This window comes from Emys orbicularis, chromosome 10, assembly GCF_028017835.1.
Source record: "Emys orbicularis isolate rEmyOrb1 chromosome 10, rEmyOrb1.hap1, whole genome shotgun sequence".
In the NCBI taxonomy this organism is placed as follows: domain Eukaryota; kingdom Metazoa; phylum Chordata; order Testudines; family Emydidae; genus Emys; species Emys orbicularis.
Genome location: NC_088692.1, coordinates 51640303 through 51652755, shown reverse-complemented (window position 1 = coordinate 51652755; position 12453 = coordinate 51640303). Strand labels below are relative to the sequence as shown.

Below are 12453 nucleotides of genomic sequence, written 5' to 3'. Positions count from 1 at the left end.
TGTCCCAAAGCCTTCAAAGTAGACAGTAAATAGAGACAGCAGCCAGCTCTGCCCTGCTCCCCAGCTCTGCTCCCCCTCCCCCCGCCCCCGGCTCAGCTCCCTCATCACCCTGCTGAGCTGCCCACTCTGAGGAGCTCTCCGGCTCCCTGAGTATCCGGGGGCAGTTCTGCCCGCTCCTAAGCACGAGAAGCCTGGCTGATCTGAACCCTCGGTCCCCCGAAGGTGTCGGGGGTCCCTGGACAACGAAGGTCCAAGCAGGAAGCTTCCCCCTCCTAGGGGCTAGCCCAGACACTGCGTGGGTGCTGGGATCCATCGGCCCCACACATTACCTGCGCGGACTGGTGTCACTGGGCAAGTCCTGCTGGGCTCCCGAGAGGTGCCGTGCCGGGGGGCAGGCGATGGCGAGGAAGCAAGAGGCGAACAGGTCGTCCTCGCGTCCCTCCAGCGTGTCCGCTTGCCCCAAGGCCCCGATCAGCTCCCACAGGCCGCATGTGGTCTGGAAGGGAAAAGATACAGTCAGAAGACCGTGGCCGGGCGCAGAATGCAGCCGAGAAAGAGGGCTGAATGCCAGCGATGGGAACTTACCGCCGGGGGCAGCCGGGCTGGCTGGGGGCAGCTCCTGTCCTGGGTCTGTCCAGGGTTAGCCCGGCCCTTCTCCGGGCTGTCGTAAAGCAGGATGTGCAGTACCTCCCTGGTCAGCATGGGGTCTGCACCTAGGAATCTCCAGATGGCCTTGATGTGGCTGTGACGGACAGAGGGACGGCAGGTAAGGAATTCACACAGAGGACGGGCCCAGTTGGTACACACCGGGGATGATGCCCTCCGAGTGGTGACGGGCCAGAAGCTGCAGGTTGAGCCTGCTGGTGGCTGACCTCAAGGCCCTTCAGGCACTGTCCAGTCCTAAGGGGTTCATACCCTCCTGCCTGGGCACTGCCAGGGGGCGCTGTGTCACAGAAAGGGATGGGTGGACGTGGCCAGACTCACTTCTCCCAGCTCGGGGGCCCCCTCCCTCCCTTGCTGCCTTCTCCTGATGGGAACCAGAGGGGCTGGGGTTAGAGCCCCCATGGGGGAAAGCAGTGACTCTGGGCTCAGGGGTGGGGGCTGGTGTGAGGAGGTGCCCACCCTTGGGAGGGGCTAGGGCTAGGTGCTGGGCTGGATCTCCTGAACTGGGGGCGGGGGGGGGGGGGCACAGAGTGGGAGCTGCGGCCAAGGAGAGCAGGAGCTCCTTCCCCATGGGGCAGAGAGTGGGGGGTTCAGGAGGAACAAGGCTCCAGTTCTGGCCACGCCATGGCTCTGGGGTGGGGGGTTTGGAGAAGGCTGTAAAATGGGCTCTGTGCTTGTCGGCTCTGGGCAGGATGCAGGGAAGGCGCTGCTGGTCCAGGGGAACCTGGCAGGCTGGTGAATCGGAGAAGACCAGCCTCTAGGGGTGGGATGAGACGTCTAAAAGCGTGCGGTGATGGGGAAGATACCAGGCTGGGATTCCAGGGGGGAGAGGGCATTTCCCAGCTGGGGGGAGGGGGTGCCCCTGCGGGGACATGCTCAGTGTAGGGGCATCTGTGGGGGCAATGCAGTTAGGTTGGCCCCTCTCCTGCCTCAGCCTGGAGGGATGCCCTGCCGGGAGCGGGGGGCCATGCTGACAGAGGGGGTGACCCTGCTCACATGGGGTCTCTCCTGGTCTGTGTAGTGATGGGGGGGGGCTGGAAGACTGTTCTGGCCTCCAGCCAGCCAAGCCATTGCACAGCCGAACCGGGATGGGGTGGACTGGTTAGCAGTGCACAGAACGAAGTGGGGGAGGGTGACAGCTGTGTTAGGAATAGCTCAGCTGGGGGAGCCCTGAGCCGGGGGTCCCAGAGCACACGGAGCCCTCCAAGGGACAGGGAGGCTAATGGTGACAGCATGCCGGGGCAGGGCTGTTCCCTGGGGGCCTGTGTGCAAGGGGAGGGGCTGTGCTGCATGTAACCGTGGTGCTGTGGAGTGACCCCATTAAGGGGGGGCTCGGAGGCCGGAGGGGGGTGTTCTATCCTTTCCCTGGGGCCGGCGCTCACCGTTTGTAAGGCCAGGGCATCTTCAGGAGGATGCTGACCGCGGTCTTGGTGTGTTGTCTGGCCAGTAGGTGGAGAATGTCTCTCGCCCCATCACTCAGCCGCCCCCCCCAGGGTGGGCTCAGTGTGTAGGAAAGAGCCGCCTGGAGATCCTGCACCTGCGGAGGCAAAGCAGGGGCTGAGACCCTACCCCCGCTGTGGGTGGGTGGCAGGCAAGGGCCAGGAGCAACTGGGCAGGCTCAGAAACAAGGCAGCGGTCACATGGCCCGGCGGAGGCCATGGATAAACTCTCCTAGCGAGTGACTGAGCCGAGGGGGGTTCTGGGTTCGGTACCTTGAATCCCCCACCCGTGATCCAGCACCGTAGAACTAAGGGTCCCAATCCCGCTGCCCAGTGACACCCCACCCCCCGGATATCCCGGCTGTACCTCCCCTTCAGCACCAGAGTGGGATCTAAGCGTCTGGGATGCATTTCCATCCTGTACGTCAATCCATGCCCACTGGGCAAAGAGTCAGTGGACATGGGGGACCCCACCGCAGGCTCTGTTCCTCCAGCTGGGGGATGGGTCTGGAGATAGGGCACATTTCCCAGGGAGTGAGCTGGGCAAGCCAGACTCCTGGGATCAAAGCCTGAAAACCATTACAGGGCCGTGCCCAGCGGCCCCCTTGCAGACAGGGCAAGGATGGGTCCCATTGATCAATGATGGTGAGAAGGGATGTCTCCCCTCCACATCCTCCCTTGTGCCCCAGGAATTCTAGGCACGGGGCAAGATGGAGCTGCTCGAGATGTCAGCATGGTGCCTCCAATGCCCAGCCATTACTTGGCTCTGCAGCTCTGATTCTTGCTCTCCAAGCACCGCCTCCATGACGCCCGCCAGCTGGTCTGCACACTCCTCCTTCTCCAGCAGGCCCACCAGCAGGGTGAAGCTGAAGGGCATGAGGTCACTCGACTGCAGGTGCTTCGCGATGAGCTGCAGGGAAAGGCACAGGCCGAGTGTGAGCAGCGAGCCCCGGCCTGGGGAGGTGGGTTTGCTCTTCAGGGAACGGGGACAGAGGCACTGGCAGCCTGTGCCCAGGGCTATGTGAGTGGGCACTGGAGCCCATACCCAGGAATTTCCATCTGCCGGCTCCTCATCGAGGGAAGGAGACAATAACCCCCCTTTCCCATGTGTGTGTCTGTCTCTCCAGCCACAGTCTTTTACTCACCATAGCAACATGGACAGGGTTCTCTCTGCAGCTGGCATCCTTCTGCGTCTTGCTCAGCACGCTCACCACCGCCCCTGTCTTGGTGTACACGACAGCTGCACAAGAAACCAGCAGTGCTCAGGCAGAGCTCTCGGGGCCGGATTCTTCCCCCTCCCCTTCGAGCCAGATCAGAGGTGCCAAAGAGCCAGACTCCGGCCGCAGCTGGGAACGACCAGCTAGGGTGAGCTCTCAGCTGGCTTCTGGGCCAACTGCCCACCCTTCACCCTGATGTAGAAGGTGTGTTGGGGCTGGGGTGGGATCAGGGGAGGTCCCAGATGGTCCCAGGCACCTGGTGAAGGGCAGATGCCAGGTCAGCCCGGTAGGTACCAACCCACTTCTGCTCTGTGTCCCTCTGGTCAGGGCTGCGATGAAGGCGCCATGTTCTCTCTGCAGCCCTGCTCGCTAGGTAACGGCCGGGGCTGTGAAGGCTGAGAAGTGGCGACTGCTTCCGCTCTATCTTACCTTTGCAAGGCGTGAAGAGCCAGTAGAGAGCCTGAGATGCCCAGTATCTGGTGGCCTCCTGAGCATCGAAGGCCTGGCTTGTCAGCAGCCCAGCCATGTAGCCCTGCTCTGCCATGGGTTTCAGGTCCTAATGGGCCACCAAACAGAAATTGAGGACATAGGTCGGGATGAGCCCAGCTCTGTCTGTATTCCCCCCCCCCCCCCGCTTCCCGTGAGTGCTGGGCGGGAGGGGGGGGGCGGGGGGCAGCAGGGTCTGTGCTGCTCACCTCGGTGATGGCTTTGAAGCGGTAGAACATGAAGAGCCGGGCGCTGGCTCTCACAGCTCGGCTCCTCTCCTGGGCCCGGGGAGAGCAGATCCACGGCTGCAAGTGCTGGGGAGCAGGGAGAAAGTCGTGTGAGCGGCAGCAATGCCGGGGCGACCTCCAGAACCTGCTTCCCGCCCCAGCAGAGAGAGGACATGGAGCATTTAACCTCTTCTCCACTTCCGGACACTGGAACTCAGCGCTCCTCTCCTGTCTGGGAGGCGTTGGCACAGGTCTGAGGGTCTTGGGCTCAGCGCTTTGAGGATTCTCCCCATTGATCCTGTAGGGTCTCAGGGCTGTTTCCTTCAGGGGAACAGGGGCTCCAGGCCAAATGTAGGAGGCCAAAGTGACACCCCTGGAGCAGGACTAGGATTGTCTTGCTGGATCCCAGGGTTGGGTGTATGCCCCATGGGGACTGGCTAGTTCACAGCAGCTGGGAGGCCTGCTCAGCCCCCTCGGGATCAACTGGAGCCTTCCCTCTTGTGGTTCGGGTAGAACCTGACCAGCCGGCCCATCCCCAGATGGCCAGTGCGAATGGGCCCCTCCCCCCTCCCTATCATACCAGAAAGAGATGCAGTAGCGTGGTGGGGGTCAGGTGCTGCTCCAGGAATGTCTGCAGCACAAGATCCAGGCCCTCCCAGGGCAGTTCTTGGAGAGACTGGAGCAGAGAGAAGCAGGGAAGTAAATCGCAAGGGAGGTGGGGTGCACGAGGCAGGGGGACGAGTGGATCCCCCGGTCTGGAGCCAGGTGCTGTTGGTATTCGGGGTCCCTTTACCCAGGTGATATTGATCCCCCTGCACATAGACATGGGTCTCACCTGGACCACGGGCTGCCCTACCCCAAAGAATCCTTCCTCCCACCTGGGCTCCCCAACACATGTACTGAGCTGGGCTCTGGAGGGAAGGCCTCCTTCCTCCTGCTCTGGAGGGGCCCCAGCTGCCCCCCAACACCCCGCTGGCTCCCCAAGGGCTGAGCTGTTCATCCCGCTCCAGCCAATCTCTGTTTCTGTGGCAGGGAGAGTCATGGCCTGGCCGTGTGGCTGTCCCGAATCCATGCTTTGCTCCCTCTGCACCAAATGCTATTTAACACTCTGGGCCAGAGCCTCAGCTGGTGTAAATGGGGGGTAGCTTCTAGCTCTCTGTGCCAAGAATCCAGGGTAATTCTGTACAGTCTCACAGACACTCACCTCTACAGCTGTTCTCCCTGCCAACCCCACTGCAGAGTTAACTGCGTAGCCACTTGTCACCAGCCCTTTGGAAAATAAACCGAGGGGCTGGATTCGGCTGGACACGCAGCTCTCTGCATCGGGCCAGGGTCCAGCTACTCAGCCAGGGGGGTGGCTGAGTTTCCCAGCCAAGGAGGCAGGTGGAAGCTGCAGCTTTGTCCATGCCTCACTAACCTCTGCCTGGATAGCGGAGCTTTTTGCCACCTCAGTCCCTCTCAGCTTCGCCAGGGCTGGGCGCTGAATCATGGCACTGGTGATACAAGTGCTGATGGTCTCAGCCTCCTGTTCCTTAGACAGGCGAGGCTCAAATTTCCTGATTGGAAGGAACGGAGCAGACGGGGCCATTAGAACGGAGACAGGTCCTGGCATGAGTCAGGTTGAGTTTGATGGCTCGAGGGACAGCTCCCTCCCTTAGCAGCAGAGCTCCAGGGGGCATCTCCAGCAGAGCCACCGCCTAGGGAATGGTCCTGTCTGGAGATGCCTATGCCCCCTGGGCCCAGCAGGGGCTCTGCTGGGGAAGCTGCTCTCCGGGGCTGATCCTGGGCCCTGCTCTGCGCCTGCACCCTGCGCCGTCACAGCACTTCATGCTGACGGGAGGGGCTCCCTCTTACCAGGCAATACGCAGAGATGGGGGCTGGATAAAGTGACCCGGAGGCCGAGGAGGGTATGGCCCGTTAGTGAGCCACCAGGGAGAAACATCCTCCGGTTCTTATTGCAGCTCGTCCCTCCCCCACTTCCTCTCCCTCCATCTGCCCCTCCCCGGCTGCTGGGCTCCGCAGCTGAGTCAGGCCCCATGGACGTACCCTATGTATGAGATGGCCAGCAGGGCATGCTGGTGATCGGGGCTCTGCAGCCGGGCCCGGTCCTTGACTCTGAGCATCTCCTGCAGCACAAAGCAGAGAGTCAAAGGCAAAAGAATTTGGGGGAGCCCGGTTCCTCAGCAAGACGTGGAATCTCCAAACGCTGTTTGACGCCCCCACCGACCCTCAGCCCCAGCGTGCAGTGCACTGGGGCACGGAGCTGGGAAGATGGCCTGGGAGCGGCCATGTGGCCAGAATGGAGGAGACATTCACCAGAGCCCCTATTTCGCCATTCCTGACGGCACATCTGGAAACTTCAGCATCTGCCACGGAGCAGGGAAGGGGGATCTGGGCAGAGGCGATTTTGTGACGGGGAGCATTAGAGTCCTGAACAGCTGAGGTCAAATATTTTCCTGCAAACCAAGGGAGGGCTGCGCCTGTTAACGCCTCAGGATCATGTCCCGGAGTGAAAACCCTTGGAGTTAATCCCCAGGGCGCTTGCTGGGTGCCGGGCAGATCCCTCAGAAGTGGGATGGGGAATGGTCCCAGGTGTAAGCAGCATGAATCCGCTAATGGGAAATAGTGTCATTTCATTCCTTGGGCTGCAATCGCACCAGAAGAATCCGGCATCAGCACTGGGTTTGCAGTGCACAATGTAGAGCCCTGGGCACCGGGTCGCAAACGCAGCACATGGCCTTTAAACGCCAGAGACTGTGGCATGTGCATCTGCCCTCGGGACCCCCCCAGGACCCCAGCGTGCTCACTCACCAGCAGGGGGGACAGCACGGTGTATGTGTCCTGGCTCACCAAGGGAATCCTGCTCACTTGTGTGACAGCTTCACCCACCCGCGCGAGGCTTCTCAGAAAAGCAGATCTCACCAGTGGGTCCTGGGCTCACAGGCAGGAGGGGGAGAGAACAATGAGGAAACAGCCACAGGCAATAGAGAGCTGAGACACAAGGCTACAGGGCGAGTCTCTACAAGGGAGCTGCTGTCCTAGGCGGGATTGCCCTCACGCCCTAAGGGAAAGGACCTGGTTTGCCGAGTGGAACATCTTTGCATTCCCTAGGGCTGTGGGTCTCCAACTATTTTTACTGATGACCCCTTTCACACAGCAAGCCTCTGGGTGTGACCCCCCTAATAAATTAAACACCCTCTCTAATATATTTAACACCATTATAAGTGCTGGAGGCAAGCGGGGTTTGGGGTGGAGGTTGACAACTCGCGACACCCCATGTAATGACCTCGTGACCCCCGGAGGGGTCCCGACCCCCAGTTTGAGAACCCCTGGCCTAGGGGAATATCTCTGGAGATGAATGCAAGGAACGGGCTGATTCCCAGAGGTGCTGAGCACTTGCAGTTCCCAGAGCTGTCAGTGGGCCCTGGGGCTGCTCAGCTCCCCTGACAATCAGGTCGTAATTGTCTGATCTGGGACAGGAATCTGCTGCTCTCTGCAGTTGGCTGGGCTCTCCCTACCAAGGCATCCGTTCTCCAAGGAGAACATTCAGCTAAACCAAAGTAGCATCCCCTCTCCTTTTCGCTGGGACGCGCATATGGGCATCGTAACCAGGGTAGGACTGAACGTCGGCCTCAAACCTCCGATGGCAAGAAAACAACCTAGAGTTATCTCAAAAATCCCCCTTCAGCACCAGAGCCTGTCAACGGGGCTAGGGGCCTGAATCCCTCCGTGCGCCTTTTGTGCCCAGCTACACCATCGACTGCAGTGTGTGGGGAAACAGGCCCTAAATCTTTATCTTCTGATCCCTGAGTGCAGCACAAGCCTAGAGGTACCAAACAGGGTACAGTCGTCTCTGGGACAATAGCACCAAGTGATGCTCAGTTACACTCTAACAAGGCCCAGATGGGAGTCCTTCCATTAGCTTCCATGGGCCTGGAATCAGAGAAGCTAATTGAGATGGGGCAGTCACAGAGAGTGGTGCTGTTCCCATGTCTCCTGTCCCTCCTGGGGCAAAGGGCCAGCCCTCTGAGCTGAGTTTATGCAAAGACATAGCTCTGTGCTGCTGTGCATAGTCCGGGTAGGTGCTGTGTGGGTGGTCAGGGGAGGGCTCTGACTTACGTGTGGGCTCAGAAAATAGTGGTGTCGCATGGGAGCCAGGATATTGAAGCCTATGGTCTCTAGGATGAGATCCGTGGGGTGTGAGTGGACCACGTGCCCATAGGTGAGGAGCAAGAGGCTTCTCAGCTGCTCGATGGAAGCTGGCTCCTGAGAATTGCAAAGGAAAGAGTGAGGAGAAGGGATGGCCTCCAGCTGCTCCTAACTTACAAATGGGGCCAGGGGAGGATTTTTCATCCAGCCGGCTTAGCCACCAAAGGCTACTCTGCTGAGCTGAATTGCCTGGACTCCGAGGCCCTTCCCAGCTCCCCAGGATTGGGTGGTTGAGGTGACCCGGCAGCCGAAGGGGACGCACTAGCAGCTGCTTTAATTCAGCCTAGCTCCAGAGATGTCACTGGGACTACAGTGGATTGCACTGGCCCAGAGCGTTACTGGGAAGGTGGTGGTGGTGGTGCGGGGAGAGGGGGGACGCAGGTTAATGTCAGACATGCCAGCCCTGGTGAGTCTGCCAGGAAGGTCTGTGAAATAGCCCAGTTCAGGGGAAGACCAAGGGTCTGTTCTGCTGAGAAATGTCAGCTGGAGCTGATGGCATGGCAGTGTCTTTTGGGCCCTCTCTGAGCCTTGTTTATGGGGCTGCGTGGAGCATGTCTGAGCTCCCCAGGAGATACCCTGGAGAGCTTAGACAACAGGACCCACCTTCCCCCCTGGATCCACCCCATTGTGCTGAGATTGCAACTCCACAGAGGAGTAAGGAAAGGGCTCCCTCCATGGAGGCTGAGCCACTGCTTGGAAATTCAGCTCTTCACTGAACAGGCTTCTGGGAAGCAGGGTCCTCCCTGGCAGGTCCCTTTACCTGCAAAGGCTGGTGAAGGGATGGATGAAAGAGCAGAGATGCTAGGTGGGACCGTACCTCCAGAGAGCCACCGGCAGAAGGCTGGAGCTGCACCCTGCTGACAAACTCTTCCCAGTGCTCCAGGATGGCGAAAACCTCGTATAGCTGTTGCCTGGCACACAGCCCAAGCGCTTGGGCGAATCCCTGAGAGACAGAAAGATGGAGGTTGGGAATGCTGAGCAACAAGCCAAGGGGCCAGGATGGGCTCTCCAAGTCATTGCCATGGGCATGGGTATAAGGAAGATCTTTTCAATCCACTGGACCTTGTCCAAGGCAGAACATACACATGTAGCATCAGGGGATTGACAAAGAATGAGGGATCACTTGACAGTGGAGGAGCAAAGACCTCACCTCTCTTTCCTCTTCTTCTCGGAAATCGACCATCTCCACCAGAAGCCATAGCTGGGGCTTGATGCTCTCTGCTGGAAAAAACATCAGCACGGTGCCCCAGCACTTGTAGAGAAAGCTCTGCGAAAGAGACACCATCATGCTGGATGCATTGGGCACAGCCTGGCATGCACAGAGCCCACTGGGTATAGTTGTCTGCTTCACTGACCCCAAGCTGCCCCTGGTTAGCGACTGCTGTTCTGAACTAGGCACTGAACCCCAATTCCTTCCAGGACACTGACCTTGTCACCGGGCCGCTTATCACCGTGGGCCAGCTGGCGCCTGATACTAGTGATGAAACAGCCCAGCCAGGTGTGGTCCGAGATGAAGAAGAGAAGGTCTTCCAGGAACTGCCAGGGAAAGAAGAGCCAGTTAGAACCGAGAGGGGCCAAGAAACTGGTCCTCTCAATAGCTCCAGCCAGGAACCCACCACAGCTGGGAGGGGAGGGGAAGAGGGAGCGTGCACTGTCACCCCCCAAGTCTCTCCTAATGCTTCTGAATCCTTGTGAGCTGCCCCTGGTGCTTCTCCAATTGCATCTGCTGGACCCAGCCGCTTCCTCTGTCCCACAATGTAGTGCTGCTGAGGGGCCTCTTAATCCTGCCTCAGCGTGGAGGGGGCTGGACTAGATGACCTCTTGAGTTCCTTTCCAGCCCTCCATTTCTCTGACCCTTACCTGCAGCAGCTGCTGCTCCCACTCCCTCTGGCAGAAGCAGGTCTTGTGATCTGGAAGAGATGGGCAGGTCAGTTTCCTTTGTGTTTAGACCCTTCTACTGAGGAGCATCCTTCAACTTGGCTCTTGTTTGGCAGGGGGTGGAGAGGAGCTGCCGACTCACGGGCCCCAAGGGGACCCAGGGCTCTTTGAAAATTGCTGATGGACAACAATGCTCCTCAGACCCAAACCCCTTGATGTGAAATACCCAGGAGTTCTGCTTGCCAAGATCCTTCCCCAGGGTGTGAGATGTCGAATGAAGGTTAGATACGGTCCTGGAAAGGATCCTTCCTGTCTAGGCATGGGGGACTGGGCTAGATGAACCAAGGGATATGATCCTGACGTGATCCTCTCTGATTCCAAGGTCACAGCATCATATTATACTGGATTCAGAGGGAGGCCCTGGCCTCTCCCTCTCTGAGCCCAGCATCACGGTGTCCCCTCCCTTTGCTCCTGCAAGGGGAGACACTCCCTCCTCACCTTCCACATAGAGGAGCATTTCCGTCTTGTAGCTATTCCAGAACCAGCCCGACCCGGCCTGGAACATGCTCATGAGCTGGAAGAGGAGGAACATGGCTGCCCTTCTGACCTGCACCGTCATAAACGAAGACGCACCGAGCACCTGGCGGACAAAGAGGCAGAGGTGGCTGTACCCCTCCCTTGCGAGGCAGTGTGAGAAGGGAGCTCCCTACAGGTGCAGGGGGAGAGCTCAGTGATGGAGGGAAGGAGACAGCAGGGAGGTGGAGCTGACAACCAGGACAGGATTGAGATGGATATTTCAGTTGATCAGGGACACTCCATGGACCAGCTATTGGCTCCTTCCATCCTCTCACTCCTGGGCTGGCTCTAGCTCAGATGAAGGGAGACAGGATTATCCAGAGGCCGTCAGGCAGCTGCTGGGTCAGATCCTTGGCCTAGGCTAGAGCAGCACAAGGGGAGCTTGAAGCAGCTCGAAAGAGGCAGCTGGGCCATAAAGGGAATCCCCAGCTGCCCCTTGGTAAGGGAGGATGCTGGAGGCCAGGGGGCAGAAGGGGGCCTGCACAACAGTCCCTAAGGGCTCATTCCAGCTGCCTTCTATTGGAGCCGTCCGAGGGCTGCACTAACTGGTGCTGGGGGACCTGGTCCAGCCCCAGGATCGGGGAGCCAGGAAGGTGGCTGGCTCAGAGAGCTCGCTGGTTCTGTTAAATGCCGAGAGGCGCTGGGTCGATGTGCAATGAACGCGAGGAATGTGACGAGCCAGCTCCTCTGGGGGCTGCGGGGAGAAGAGCCACCACACACTGCATGCCAGCTCCAGGAGTGGCCCCTTCCCACTGAGCATAAGGAACCTCCTGGCTGCGGGTTACTCACCAGCAGCCGAGCCAGCAGCTCCTGGGGTAGAGTGGACTTGGGGCTTGACCGACACCCTGTGAACAGAAAGGGGGGGCATCCCATCAGGCTCTGGAGGGATCTTTTGCATTCATCTCTGAGCTCTACCTGTGCCCTTGACGGCTGGCTGTGTCCTTGCAGTGAGCCGGAACCAGAGCCAAGAGCTGATCCCCACCCTCACCTGGGGGCAGACGCCTCTCGCTACAGAAGGACTAAGAGCGGGTGGATAAAATACTGGGACTCACCTCTGTTCGCCTTGCCACACCTCCTGGCCAAGGGCAGCCTGCCTTCCTCCTGCATCCTCTTTACCACCTCGACCGAGGTCTGCAGGAGGAGAGGCAGGGCTGGCCCATGGGCTGCTGGGCTCAGTTGAAGGAGCAGCCCAGGCCATAAAACCTGCAGAGCAGAGAAAAGCCATCTCAGTACGGAAATAGCCTCTTCCTGCACCAGCTCTCTCTTTCCTACACTAGACAGGACCCCTGGCCTCGCCACCGCCAGCCAGACCTCTCTACCCAGCCTGAACCATGCAGCGATCCCCACCCCCTCCCCCTTCACACCTATCAGTGTCTGCCTCCAGCACCAAATCAAGTGACACATGACTGACCCCCCGCCTTTTGTTGAGTGTAGCATCATCATTGACAGCACAGTATTTCCTAACTCCAGTCCCACTGGGAAAGGCTGTGTTCTCACGGCAGGAACGCAATACACCAGCTTGATAAATAAAGAGGAGACTAGGAAACCCAATACTATCAAGTGAAACCATGACAGGCGCTCAGGGAGGTTTGAGCTCTGACCTTCACATCCCCACACAGACCTGCGCCACTTGAAGCACAGACGCAATTGCTGTCTGCTGTGTGGACAAGAGGGGGACTTAACACACACTGTGCCAGAGGGTTACACAACTCTTTGCTAGACAGTATAGAACAGTGGAGATCAGGAATCCCCGGGGGT

At 59.2% G+C, this 12453-nt stretch overlaps 1 protein-coding gene across 1 annotated transcript in view; it reads right to left on the bottom strand.

Annotated features, from left to right (window-relative positions):
- LOC135885067 (maestro heat-like repeat-containing protein family member 1) overlaps positions 1-12453 on the bottom strand; it is a 48203-nt gene that overhangs the window by 23298 nt on the left and 12452 nt on the right. The window contains exons 10-27 of the mRNA XM_065412699.1: positions 11748-11898; positions 11485-11540; positions 10618-10759; positions 10102-10151; positions 9670-9777; positions 9392-9508; positions 9059-9184; positions 8152-8298; positions 6079-6158; positions 5450-5588; positions 4613-4708; positions 4015-4119; positions 3749-3875; positions 3248-3342; positions 2863-3012; positions 2046-2200; positions 586-742; positions 330-496 (exon numbers count right to left, since the gene is read on the bottom strand). Of these exons, the coding sequence (XP_065268771.1) occupies positions 330-496; positions 586-742; positions 2046-2200; positions 2863-3012; positions 3248-3342; positions 3749-3875; positions 4015-4119; positions 4613-4708; positions 5450-5588; positions 6079-6158; positions 8152-8298; positions 9059-9184; positions 9392-9508; positions 9670-9777; positions 10102-10151; positions 10618-10759; positions 11485-11540; positions 11748-11898 (2168 nt within the window). The remainder of the gene's footprint in view (positions 1-329; positions 497-585; positions 743-2045; positions 2201-2862; positions 3013-3247; positions 3343-3748; positions 3876-4014; positions 4120-4612; positions 4709-5449; positions 5589-6078; positions 6159-8151; positions 8299-9058; positions 9185-9391; positions 9509-9669; positions 9778-10101; positions 10152-10617; positions 10760-11484; positions 11541-11747; positions 11899-12453) is intronic.